The sequence below is a fragment of the Notamacropus eugenii genome, chromosome 4, assembly GCF_028372415.1.
Source record: "Notamacropus eugenii isolate mMacEug1 chromosome 4, mMacEug1.pri_v2, whole genome shotgun sequence".
NCBI lineage: Eukaryota > Metazoa > Chordata > Mammalia > Diprotodontia > Macropodidae > Notamacropus > Notamacropus eugenii.
This window is the reverse complement of record NC_092875.1, coordinates 13708787-13721537: the sequence shown is the minus strand read 5'-3', so window position 1 is coordinate 13721537 and position 12751 is coordinate 13708787. Positions and strand designations below refer to the sequence as shown.

Sequence of the window (12751 nt, the reverse complement as noted above, 5' to 3'; positions counted from 1 at the left end):
TCTTCCCCGCCCCCCGTGTTACAGATGAGGAAACTGAGGCAGGCGCAGCCAGGGGCTGGCACACCCGGGCGTGGACGGGTCGTGCACGTGGACCTCGGCTGCAGCGCTAGATCTAGGACCCTCCAAGGCGGGCACACGTGGGAGTGCGTGTCCGTGCAGGGAGGGGGAGGGGGAGGGGGAGGGCACTGCGGGATGGCTACGCGGCCGGACGCTCTCTAGGACCCAGCGGCTGCTCAGGGGCCGCCCACCGGGGAGGAGGGCGGGAGAGGAGAAGGAGGGGGCTGGCCCCATTCCCAGCGGCCCTCGGGCGCCGTCCTCGTCCTCGCGCTGCGCGCTGGCTCTCGCGACGCTTGCTCGGCGCGACTGCGCCTGCGCCGGCGCCCGCGCCTGCGCGGTGTGGCGTGCGGTCCCGCGGCCTGCGCTCCCTTGGGCCCGGGGTCTCGGCGGCGGCAGTGGCGGCGGCGGGAGCTGCGGCAGGTGGAGCGCGGTGACCGGGCGGGGCAGGGCAGGGCAGGACCGAGAGTGGCGACACCATGAGCGGCACGTTAGCCAAGATCGCCGAGATCGAGGCCGAGGTAAGGAAGAAGGGAAACTGAGGCCGGAGGGGGACGCGGGGCGCCCCTTGTGGCTCTGCCCCTGGGTCCCCTCACCGGCTCTGGGGTCCTCCTCCCCCCAACGAGGCTCTGGCCCAGGGATCCCCCTCCTGGGCGTGTAAGGGGGCCAAGCAAAGTGCCAAACGAGGAAAAAGGCCTGGCGGGGAGGAGTACCTGGCCTCGGGGGCGACAGCTGAGGGCGGCCCCTCCGGGAGCCCCCCGCCCCAAGCCCCTGCCCCCTTGGCACACCGGCCCCGTGAGGATGCGGGTGACCTGGAGAGTCGTGGGGACCGCCAGGAGAGCGCACTCACAAAGCAGAGCACCCCAGAGGGGGGCCCCCTCACCGGCTCTCTTCCGTGGGGGGCGCTGGCTTGGTGGGAGGCGCCGCGCCCGATTCTGGGGTGCGGACGGAAGGAGAACCGTTCGGTGGGAACGATAAGCTTAGCGCGGCTCGGTGCCCGTTGTGCGGCATAAGTGCAGCAGAAAATCCCCCCTGTTTGGGGGTAGAGGGGACAGGCCTCTAGTCCGGCGGTTTAACGGGGCGTGGGGGCCCTGGTACAAGTGCGGGGCACCCCGTAGGCACCACAGCCCGGGGGGGGCCTCCCTTCCAGGAGATCGAGCGGACAAAGCCCGGAGCCCGTCAGCAGTGACTTGGGGTGTGGAACTGGGGTTCAGCTTGACCCCACAGGGCAGGACCAGGAGCCCGGGGAGAGATTTGGTTAAGCGCAAGTGAAAGCGTGTTCACGCCTAGAGCTGCTTCGGGGGGAAGGAAGGGTCTGCCTTAGGAGACGGTGGGGCCCCTCCCCTCCCTGAGCTCTCTGCGCCCAGGCTGGAGGTGCCCCTGTGCCCTCTGAAGGGCTTCAAGTCTGGCAGCGTTTTGGGCTGGGCGTGGGGGGATGAAGGGGGAAGGGAGGAGGGCCCAGGGCAGGGCCCCTGTCCGAAGCCTCACCCACGGGAGCTCTCAGCCCGTGACTCCACCTCCCTGCAGATGGCCCGGACTCAGAAGAACAAGGCCACGGCACACCACCTGGGGCTCCTGAAGGCGCGGCTGGCCAAGCTCCGGCGGGAGCTCATCACCCCGAAGGGCGGCGGGGGTGGCGGCCCTGGAGAAGGTCAGCGCGCGTTCCAGCCCGGCCTTTGCCTGTTTGTGCCCTGCCAGATGAAGAGGGAAGCTCTGGCTGACGTAGCTGGAGGCTGTTGGGATGTTTAGCCCGGCATTTACCAGCCTGGGGATTTTGAGCCGTCCCCGGAGGGGCTTGGAGCTGTGAGTTCGAGTGGACGCTCAGCATTGTCACTTTTGTTGTGTCTTCTTAGTAGATGGTAGAAGCACGACTACTTTGAAAGAGGCCTTCATGTTAAAAAAGTATATACTTTGGCAGCTGGGAAGCACTTGATGCCAGGGAGGGGGAAGCAGCTTCTTTGGCCAAGTAGGGCATTGTACTTAGAGAAGTCACTGCCATGAGGCATTCCGTTTGATTTCGTAAAGTAGGGGTGAGGGAAAACCCAAATGCTATGACTTGAACTCGCTCCCCAGGCTGGCTTCCTGTTGGGTGGGCTGGGCCACTGGACATTGACAGAGAATGTACATTCCTGGCCATGGCTAATGCGTCTCCTTCTTTTGGTGTTTGTTTGGGTCTTAGGGTTTGATGTGGCCAAGACTGGCGATGCTCGCATTGGATTTGTGGGGTTTCCCTCTGTGGGGAAGTCGACGCTGCTCAGCAACTTAGCCGGGGTATACTCTGAAGTGGCAGCCTACGAGTTCACCACTCTGACCACCGTGCCCGGCGTCATCAGGTACAAAGGTGCTAAGATCCAGGTGAGCCAAGGAGCACTGACAAGAAGACTGAGAGTCCAGGCTTCCTCCTGCCTGCATGGCTGGGTACCTCCATCCAAACCCACGGCCTCTCTGAAGCCTAGGAAATTCTGTTTGTAATGGCTGCCTCCCAGGGATCCTGAGGGTCTGATGAGATCATGGGTGGAAATGGAGAGGGGGCTCTGGAACTTTAGTGATGTCTCAGCAGAGAGCAAGGCCTCCTCTGGCCAGTCTCTGTGGGGAATACAGAAGGATCACTTGGGGACTGGATTCAAGAGAGGAAGCAAGGTCCCGTGAAAAGTACCACATGAGGGATGTCAGGGAGGAAGAGCTTCCTCGGGAGCAACAGGAATGATGAGGTTTGCCAAGACTGCAGGGAGAGGGGGGCAGAGGCAGAATGGATCTCAAGCCCCCTCTAGACACACCCCCCCAAGGACCTTGAGAGGACCACTTTAACTGAAGCAGGGAGCTCCAGTTAGGAAGAGTGAGCCAGGTGACACATTCTGATTTGAATTCATCTTTCTGCATCAGGCAGCTTGGTCTTCTTAAATTCCAGCATTAATGGTTCAATCCAGTGAACGTTCATTGAATACTTGCCATGTGCTAGGCACTAGAAAGCAAGGAAGGAAAGAGACCCAAATCCCCTGCCCTTAGGGAGTTTACCTTCTGCCCAGATGCAGCCCACACCCAACTAAGCCCTACAGGGAGGGAGGGAGCATCACCAACCAGGATTGGGAAAGGCTCCTATGGGAAGTGATACTCTGCCGGGGAGTTGGCCTCTTTGGAGTCAGCCAGCAAGCATTTGAAAACTCTCCCATTTAGAAGGAGATAAATGTACTGATTGGGGAATGGGCTAGCAATGGGCCAATCAGGGAGGGCCTCTGAAAGGAAGTGGGCCTTGGGGCTGACCCTTGAAGGATTGTGGGGTTCCAAGAGGAAGAGGGGAGGCTAGACCTGGGGGCAGGCAGCCCATGGAATCTCATGTATAGGGTACTGCAGGTAGGCACTCAGTGTGGGGTGGGGAGTGTTGTATGATCAGCCTGGAGCCAGACTGTCAAAGTCTCTCAACGCCAATCCAAGGAACCTCTATTTGGTCCTAAATTAGGCGATGGGGAGCCACTGAGCAGGGAGACAGGCTCTTGCCCTGTGCAGAGCTGAGGCAGCCAAGAGACCAGTGAGGAGGCTCCTGCTAAGCCTAGGAGAGAAGCAAGAAGAGAGGGAAAAGATGGGGAGGGAGCTAGCTGGATGTGGGGAGGAAGAGGAGGGAGGGGCCCTCAGCAGAAATGGGGGGAGGGGTAGCTCTACAACACATGGATGCCCAGGGGCAGAAAGCGGACCAGCAGTCAGTTGGAGATGGAGGGTGAGATCTCAGGCAGGAAACAGGCTTGATTTCGAAGATGTTTGTTGTAGACATGGCGGTTGATCCATGGGACTTTTACTGTAGAATAGCAGCTTTTGGTCAGATCCCTTGTATTCTGATCCCATAGGCCTCTTTTTGCTTGTCAGCTTGTGACCCAAACTGATTTCATTGAATTGAGTCCACTCTGGGTTTGGAAAAGCCTGAGTGTGAAGATTTGCACAGAATTGATTGTTGGCCACTGGGCAAAGGCAGGCTGCTGTCTGGCAGGAGCTATCTGAAGACGGACCTGTCCTTTTCCTTGGCCCACCTGAGGTGCCCTCAAGGTGGAATCTAGAAGGCAGAGAATGAAAGAACAGACTCCAGGGCCCGGTTTGCCCACTCCCGAGTCAGGTGGCGTGGCAAGAGGTTGGCCCATTGACTTGACTGCTCAGACTGTTTGGTAAAGGTGGCGAATGCTCCTCTCTGGCCTCCTCCACTTGGTGCACTGTGTGAGCCTCAGTGTAATGAGACCTAGAGCAGAAGTGCTGTAGCCAGATGGGAGAATTCCTGGCTTGTTCTTGCTGGGGAAGGGGCCAGAGGAGGGAGAAAATTTCAAACTCAAAATTTACTTGTTTGTTTGTTTTACGTGTAACTGGGAAATCTTTGGGAAAATAAATAAGAATATATTAAGAAAAAAAGGCTAATACATCGAGCACTTGAGACCTACCAGGTGCTTTACCTATTATGAGCCTCCCTCAACCCTGGGAGAGAAGCACTGAATGTATCACCCCATCTTACCGACACCAGAGCTGAACTTCCCAGGTTCTGTGACTTGGAGCAGATGTGGGGTCTGAATCCCCATTGTCCTCTCTCCAGAATCTGCAGCCTCTCAGAGCTGGGTAAGCCAGGCGCTCAAAAGAGTCTAACAACTGGGGATGGACAGGGACCTTCTGGCCTTGAGGTCACATATGGCCCTCTAGGTCTTTATGTGCAGCCCTTTGACTGAATCCAGACTTCACAGAACAAATCCTCTTTATACAAGGATTTATCCTGTAAAACTCAGACTCCGTCAGAAGGCCACACCCAAGGATCCAGAAGGCCACATGGGGCCTAGAGGCTGCAGGTTCTCCACCCGTTAGCTCATCCTAGAAGTACTGCTTTGGCTGTTTCTGAGGCCTTTTCCCCCAAAGCTGCTGGAGGTTCAGGACTAGAGCAGTTGAAAGGTCTATGAGTGTTTTAAAAGGCAGTGCTAGTTTGAGCTAGCCCTGAAGTGAGCCCTGAAGGTGCCAGGACCCAGCCGAGTGTGCCCCAAGGAGTCAAGGGTGCGGTGGGCACCAGCCCAAGATCTGCCCCTCAGGGCTCAGTCTACCGAGCCTCAGAGGAACCACCGGTCCAGGCTGTGCTGCGCTGTGATAGAAGGTGTCAGAGTCTGGTATTTAACTTGGTGGTCAATTCCCAGAGAAGAAGGGGCCACATTTCTTCACTTGGTTTTTTGGTGATTGATTTTGTTTGGCCCATCATTTTCTTCCTTGTAAACAACTTCCTGGGAGAGCTTTTCCAGAAAAACAGTTTCTAGCAAAACCACCTGAAAGTGAGGCCTGCTGACGTGCCAGTCGCTTTCAGCTAACAGTGTGGAAGACGTAGTGGGCACTCTTCCTGTCGTTAGGACTTGTGTTGCCCCTTAGTTTTGCTTAAAAGCCACGTGGTGTGCCTTGGATAGCGTGTTCTTTTGGCCTTGCTCTGCTTCATCTCACACGCTTCTGTCTGACGTCTTCCTAGGAAGATCATTGTAATCATATCCAGTGAAACCTTTCCTCGGCCCTTCTGCATGTCCCTTATTTTGGATCTCAGAGTAACATCCCTTCTGTTCATCTCTTGTTTTCCCTTTCTTTGGGCAGCTTCTGGACCTCCCAGGTATCATCGAAGGTGCCAAAGATGGGAAGGGGAGAGGCCGGCAGGTGATTGCAGGTATGTGATACAGAGCCCATGTGAGCAGAATTGTTTATTGGGGTTGAAATCATCCTTGGTTTCAGAAAATGTGGTGAGACCAGAATTGAGAAGCAGCCCCCTTCTAATGCTCAGGTGACCCAGGGGCATATCACCTTCCCTCTGTAGGCCTCCTTCTTCTCATCTGGGGGATGGGAGGCCCCTTTCCATTCTAACTCCAGAATTCTGTGAATGTGATTGATGGAAGGGTCAGTGAATAGTTGTGACTTCACTTGCAGAAGAGAATTTAGGGCAGGAGCTCCTGGTCCCCTAAATCTCTTCATCCTGTAAGGCAAAGTGAGTGCCACTGAGGTTAAGTGACTTCTCCTTGATCTCCCATGGGTTTGTGGCAGAGCTGAGCCTAGAGCCCAGTCCCTTTGATGTCTCCTTCTGTCTTTCTATATAATCACCTTAGAGAAACAACTCACTGATGTCACCAACTAGTCCAGGCTCTGTTTTCAGTACTTGGCCTGTGTCATTGACTTCCCAGGTCACTGTGTGTCCCTTCAGGGCATCATCCAGACCCTGGGGGCAGAGGTCAAGCCATGTCACAAGCCACTGGCTAGACAGTGTGCTTGGATGGTCCCTCAAGCTGGGCTCCCTGGGGGCCTGGAGCTTTCCCTTATTCTGAGTTGGTGACATTCTGCTGGGTCAGCGCAAGCCAGTGGACGCCCCCGCCCCCCAGATCACCATGCTCCCCACACTGGGTTCTAGAAGCTATGCATCCCACAGGAGGGCCTTTCTCCTGGGATCTTTCACCCTGCAGCTCCTGTGGGAGCAGCAGCAAGGCTCAGCTTGGTGTGATAGGCTGAACATGTGGCCTCCCCCAGGAATGGCTGGGTAACTCAGGACAAGGCACAGCCCCTCTGCCTCCAGGCCTCAGTTTCCTCATGTGTAAGATGACAATGATATAGCTCTGAGGAGAGCTTCCTGGGGCGGTGGGGCTCACAGGAGATGGGGGCAGATAAAATGCTAAGTTCCCCCTATGACTGCTGAGGAGTTCACCAGAGCGCTCTTTGGTCAGCCCTTGTCCTTGGCTGTGGCCCTGCCTTGGGGGGACACTTCCATTGATGAAGGGAGTCCCTTGCCAGGCCTGGGCTTTCCCAATGTGGACCAGCGTCTGTCAGGGATAAGGAGAAGTGACCTGTCCAGGGTCATGCGGCCAGCATGGTTCTGAAGGGACTTCCTGACTGACTGAGGTCGATTTTGTTTGGTTTAATCTTCCTCATTCTCCTTGTTGAAGTTGAAAGTGGGGGGTGGGCTTCCTGGTTAGTAGAGCTTGTCTGCCCAGTAAGGTCCCCTGTCCATGGGTCCTGGGCCTGGAAGGGCCACAGCCCCGTCTGGTAGAGGGGAACACATACTGGGCTGACCGCAGGCTCCTCCCTTGTGTTCATCAGTGGCCCGAACCTGCAACTTGATTCTGATTGTCCTGGATGTGCTGAAGCCCCTGGGGCATAAGAAGATCATTGAGAATGAACTTGAAGGCTTTGGAATCCGCCTGAACAGCAAGCCCCCCAACATCGGCTTTAAGAAGAAGGACAAAGGAGGCATCAACCTCACGGCTACGGTGCGTCTTGTGGCTCTGCCTGGGCGGCGGCTCCCCACCTGGGCCCAGGCTCTGTCTGGGATGCCCTCCCTCTTCCCTGCCAAAGTATCTCAGTTCACTTTCCCATGTGCAGGCTCCCTCCCAAAGCCCTTGGGGGCAAACACTTTGATTTTGTCTCTGCCTCTGGTGCCTGCGCGCAGTAGGGATTCAGTGAGTGCTTTTGCTTTGAAGTGACCAGAGTGAGCGGTCTGGTGAAGGGGCAGCCCTGTTGCAGCCGTTGCTCATCTCTTGTGTCCTTTCTGGAAAGGCTGAAGTATTGACCTTGGCAGAGTCACAAGTTACACTAAACACACTGAACTAGTGACTTCCAAGAGTGTGGCCCTGTGCTGCGTCCTGGGGGCAACAGCCATGAATAAGGCCCAGTCTAGGGGGGCAACTTAAGATGTACCCTAAGAACAGCAGCCCAGAGGTGAGTGTGAGACGGCCAGAGGGTGCTCACCGAGGTCAGGGAATAGGAGTAGGGGGTTGTTTATGATTGTTTGGATCTAAGGGGAGAGAGCCTTTGACTGGAGTTTTGTGAGAGTATAGGCCCTTAATGGGTGGAGCTGCAGGCTGGGGAGACAGCAAGATCTGAATCACAGTGGGTTCCACACAGGCTTGTCTCTGTTTTCACATCTTGCTAATTTCCGGGTAGATCCCTCCCTTCCCCAGACCCCCTCCAGGTTCTTCTCTTAGAGGCAGGATCCCAAATATCAGCTGCATGTGATGGCCCTGTCTCTACAGGGAAGGAAGGAGGAGAGGTCTTCCTTGCAGGACCAGGGGCCAAGCAGCCCTATAGAATCCAGTGCAGAGCATTCAGCTTCCTTTGGCTCTGTCTGTGTGGGGAGGGAAGACCGCCTTAGATGGGGTACCTGGTGGGCATCTCTGGGTCACTTTATTAAGCGCAGTTCCAAATTGCTTTCCAGGACGGTTGCTTTGCCATCTGTGCGCTTGCTCATAGTTCTCATAGTTCAGCTGGCTCGGCTCTCTCCCTCTTGGTCAGCCTTGCTCATGTGCCCAGTGGTGTGTGGGATTCTGTTCCGAGGGCAGCTCTAGGCTCTGACCTTTGGCCTTGTGTCGCTGCGCTCGTTCGCTCTGTTGGGTATCAGGGATGTTTGATGTAAATTCTCCTTTCCCAGTTGATGCCTTCCCCACTTAGCCATGGTGGCATTGATCTTGTTCAGAAAAGACTTTCATGTCATCAATGATGTGTTTGATCTTTTGTGACGTTTGCAGTGCTTTGTTAGATTAAGAATTCTACCCCAGCTGTAGTTGTGAAAGGTTGTCCATTTTCCTCTTTGTTTCTTAAATGATGATGTGACCCTTTATACTTAACACCCATTTTGGTTGTGAGTTGTTTTTTAAAGGATTCCATATGAGAATTGACATATATTTCCTGGAAAGGGTAACACTTAAACATTTTTTCTTAAAAAACACAGCTAGTTCCGTGGGTTATTTTACCATAACTGACCTGAATGTTTATTTTTTAAAGGTTTAATTATTTTTCACCAGTTAATTTGCATGCCACTGTAGTGTTTTTGCTTTTATAAAATGGGCTATTATAAAGAAAAACACAAAATCCCAGTGTTGCTGGGTGGGCTTCAGCCAAGTTGGGGAGGACAAGGGCAGGGAGGGGATGGCCCACCCTCTGCTCACTGCCCTGTTGGTTTATTCAGTGCCCTCAGAGCGAGCTGGACGCGGAGACCGTGAAGAGCATCCTGGCTGAGTACAAAATCCACAATGCTGACGTGACGTTGCGCAGTGATGCCACAGCCGACGATCTCATTGACGTGGTGGAGGGCAACAGGTACAGATGGAGGTTGCGGGGGCGCTTGGGCCACCTCAGGCTTCTTTGAGGGCCTTCTGTTTGGCCCTTGGAAAAGAGATCTGAGGAACTTCCTTCAGATCGAGGGTGGTTTCTAGTAGTAGAAGACCATTAGTGTAGTGGGCACAGAATTCACACGTGGCATGCTTGTCAGATGTGCAAGTGACACCAAGTTTAGAAGGGTAGCTCCTGAGCTGGATGGCTGAGTCCAAATCCGGAGGGAGCTCACAGATCTGCTTCATCTCAGAGGAGGAGGGATCCTCAGAAAGCCCCTTCAAACCCTTGCCTGAAAAGCTCCCTTTAATTTGTCTCTGTTCAAAGACCTTCAGGCAGCCTGGGCTACTTTGATTCGTTTGCTCACTTAGGGCATCCTTATTAAGTGCCTTCTCTGTGCCAGCTGTTGTACTGAGCTCATTGTTAGCCAGATTTTCCTGATCTCTGGCTTGGATCTGCCTCTTTCAGCTTCCCCCTCTGGCCTCTGGGTTTGAGATGAATGAGTCTCTCTTCCACATGATAAGACAGCCCTTCAAGGACCTGAGGAAAGCTCCTTCCCCTCTAAGCTTTCTTTTCTCCAGACTTTTCTCCCAGAGTGAGCTCTTCTGTGTGTTCCCACCTGCAACTGAACACAGGACTCCAGGAGTCTGTGCATGGCAGAGGATGGAGGATCTGCAGCCACGTGTCCCCGTCTTTTCACACTGCTGACTTGTTGATTGCATCCCATCAAAGCCCCCATGTTTTTCAGATAAATTGTCCTCCAGCCACACCTTCCTTTGTCTTGTGCTTGTAACACTGATGTTTGGAACCTACAAATAGGACCTTTACATTTACCTTCGTCAAATGTCATCTAGTGAAATTGGGCCCAATGCTCCAGCCCATCGAGACACAGAAAGGTTTTGTCTCCATAGATGAGCACTGGGCTGGATCTAGTAAAATGGGACTTAATTGGGGCAGGTAGACCATAGTTTGTCTGGGTTTTATGGACTCCAAACTGAGTATGCATCAGCAGGGGATGGGGCAGCCAGAAAAGCCAGCAGGACCATGGGCTGCCTGGAGAAAGGGAGGGTCTCCAGGTTTCTGCCCTATCCAGGTCCCATCTGGAATGGTTTGGTAACCATATTCTAGAAAAGGTGTCCAGAGGAGGGTTGCCAGCATGTGCGAAGGGCTTCACCTCCATGCGTGTGAATCATAGGAACTGTGGGGCTCTTTAGTCCAGAGGAAGGAAGATAGAACAGTTGTCTTCCAAGTGTGTGACAGGTTCTCGATGTGGAGGAGGCTTTGGGCTCATTCTCTTGGGCCATTGAGAACAAAGTCAGATCAGGGAGTGGATGTGGCAAGGAGGCGGATTTAGGCTCAATGTTGGGGGAATTTCCTGACGCCGAGAGCTACCCTTAAAGGGAATTGGCTGCTTTATGAGGTAGGGAGCAGCTCCCTGTCATTGGATGACTCCAAGCAGAGGCTGACTGGGACATTGCAGAAAGGACTCTGGGACTAAATGTCCTCCATAATCCGCCCAGCTCCTGGATCCTGGGGTTCTCCATGAGGGGACTGCAGCGAGGAGCTCTCTGGCCCTCTCCATTGTCTGAGGCTCTTATAGCCTTCACCCCAGGGCATCAGGCAGTTGTGTTTCTTGATTTCACTCTTAGCAGGATCACCTGACAAGTCACCCTAACCTGAGAAGTGCTGGCTGCCCCTCCAGCTTCCTTTGCTCTCAGCCTGGGGCAGTTACTGCGGCCACCACACCGTGGGGCCCTCTTGGTGAAGGCCATGTAGCCCATTGGTGACTGTGCCCAGGCCGCCTCTCTCAGGACCAACATGTCTCCTTTGCCAGTTTGGGCTCCAGTCATCCTTGGAAGGAGGTTCCTGGTGTGTGGTCGGTGTGACGGGAGTATTGGCTCTGTGCTTAAGTGCCTGCTGTATGCAGGGCCCTGTTGCGGCATTGAGTGCCCTCCCTGATCCACTGTTGCTTCTCTCCATCAGAGTATACATCCCCTGCATCTATGTGCTGAACAAGATTGACCAGATTTCTATCGAGGAACTCGACATCATCTATAAGGTGCCTCACTGTGTGCCCATCTCTGCTCACCACCGCTGGAATTTCGATGACCTGCTTGAGAGGGTCTGGGACTACTTGCGGCTCGTGAGAATGTGAGTCTGCCAGGGTGATTGCAGGTGCTCTGAGCCCCTGCAGGGAGCCGAGGGATGGATGCCTGCCCTGTTCTCTGTGGGTCCCCCAGAGCCAGTGGGCTCCTCCAAGTAATCTCTGCTTCCTGTGTCCTAGCTACACCAAGCCCAAGGGACAGCTGCCTGACTATACTTCCCCAGTGGTGTTGCCTGACTCCCGGACTACCGTGGAGGATTTCTGCATGAAGATCCACAAAAACCTCATCAAAGAATTCAAATAGTGAGTCTCTGGCAGGGAGGGTCCTTCTGGGGGGAGGGGGGTGCCTGGCTCCAGAGGCTTTGTGTGGTCATTGGCCCTCACTTTCCCATGCATGTGTCCCTACCTGTCTGCTCCCTGTCTGAGGACAGCAGGGAGTGAGTCCCTTGCAGGGGATCAGTCCTGGGCCAGGTGTATCCCCACAGTGGCATGAGAGGGCCAGGAGAAAGGGAGGAGACCAAACAGGGCCCCACTTTCCCTTCACTTCCTGAGCCTCACCTTCCTCATCTGGGAAATGGGGACATTGAACTAATGACCCTGAAGGTTGTACTACACACACTTCTCCCAGTGTCGGGCTGAGTGACCCTGCCAAGGTCATGAGCCTGGCACTGGAGGAGACCTTAACAGGGTCCTCTCATCGAGCCTTTCATTTCTCAGAGGAAGCGCCTGAGGCCAGAGAGGCCCAACAGCTTTCCCAGGGTCCCACAGGAAGTAAGCAGCAGAGCTTCAGCTCAAGGCCAGGTTGTCCTGTGCCCCTATCCCACGCTGCCTTTCTGAAACAATGAGTTCTTTTTTAAGGCATGTAAAATTCCTCACTCCATTTTGTCCTTGTGGCTGCCCTCTGAGGGTATCCTTCTATCTCCCGGGACCCCAGGCAGGACATCCAGCCTTGACTCTGGGGGTTGGTGAGGAGGTCCTCCCATTGCTAATCCTTTCCTCCCTCTCTCTCTCCTCCCAGTGCCCTGGTCTGGGGTCTGTCTGTGAAGCACAACCCCCAGAAAGTGGGGAAGGACCACACGCTAGAAGACGAGGATGTCATTCAGATTGTCAAAAAGTGAATGGGTGCCTGCCAGCTTGATCCCCTCTGACTTCCCAGAGCCATCCTGCTCTGTGGCCACCAAAGGCTTATGAGCAGGGAGGCCACGTGTCCTCCCCAGGAGCCTCCCTTCCTCATACCGCTATTCACTGTATGTTGAACTACATAAAGAGTCCAGCTGGCCAGCAGGCTGCCCTGAGATGCCTTTGTGTCTGTGTGGGCTGACTTGAGTCTAGGGAGCAGATAGCTTGTGGCAAAAGGTGACATGGAGGATCTCCTTCATTTCTGCAGTCTAGCCCCAGGACACCAACCTGCTTTGCTCTTGGCATGTTGGGGATGGGGGCAGGGGAGAGTCTCCACGAATAACCTGTAGGGGGACATTTGTTAAGGAGGCAGTGAAGGCTGAGTACTGGCCC

The 12751-nt window shown here is 54.7% G+C and overlaps 1 protein-coding gene across 1 annotated transcript; it reads left to right on the top strand.

Moving 5' to 3' along the window:
- The first annotated feature begins 376 nt into the window (after positions 1-376).
- On the top strand, positions 377-12534 carry DRG1 (developmentally regulated GTP binding protein 1). The gene is made up of 9 exons (XM_072599887.1): positions 377-575; positions 1582-1705; positions 2234-2409; positions 5644-5713; positions 7129-7298; positions 8993-9123; positions 11119-11286; positions 11420-11542; positions 12258-12534. The coding sequence occupies exons 1-9, from the start codon at positions 534-536 to the stop codon at positions 12355-12357; spliced, it is 1104 nt and encodes a 367-aa protein (XP_072455988.1). The 5' UTR covers positions 377-533; the 3' UTR covers positions 12358-12534.
- The last annotated feature ends 217 nt before the right edge of the window (positions 12535-12751 follow it).

Bases quoted from the DNA above. Each gene is read 5' to 3' on its own strand.
- DRG1 (XM_072599887.1), top strand. From the start codon at position 534: ATGAGCGGCACGTTAGCCAAGATCGCCGAGATCGAGGCCGAG. The intron at 2,410-5,643 runs GTGAGCCAAGGA...TTCTTTGGGCAG, and splicing joins ACAAAGGTGCTAAGATCCAG to CTTCTGGACCTCCCAGGTAT. The intron at 7,299-8,992 runs GTGCGTCTTGTG...TGGTTTATTCAG, and splicing joins GCATCAACCTCACGGCTACG to TGCCCTCAGAGCGAGCTGGA.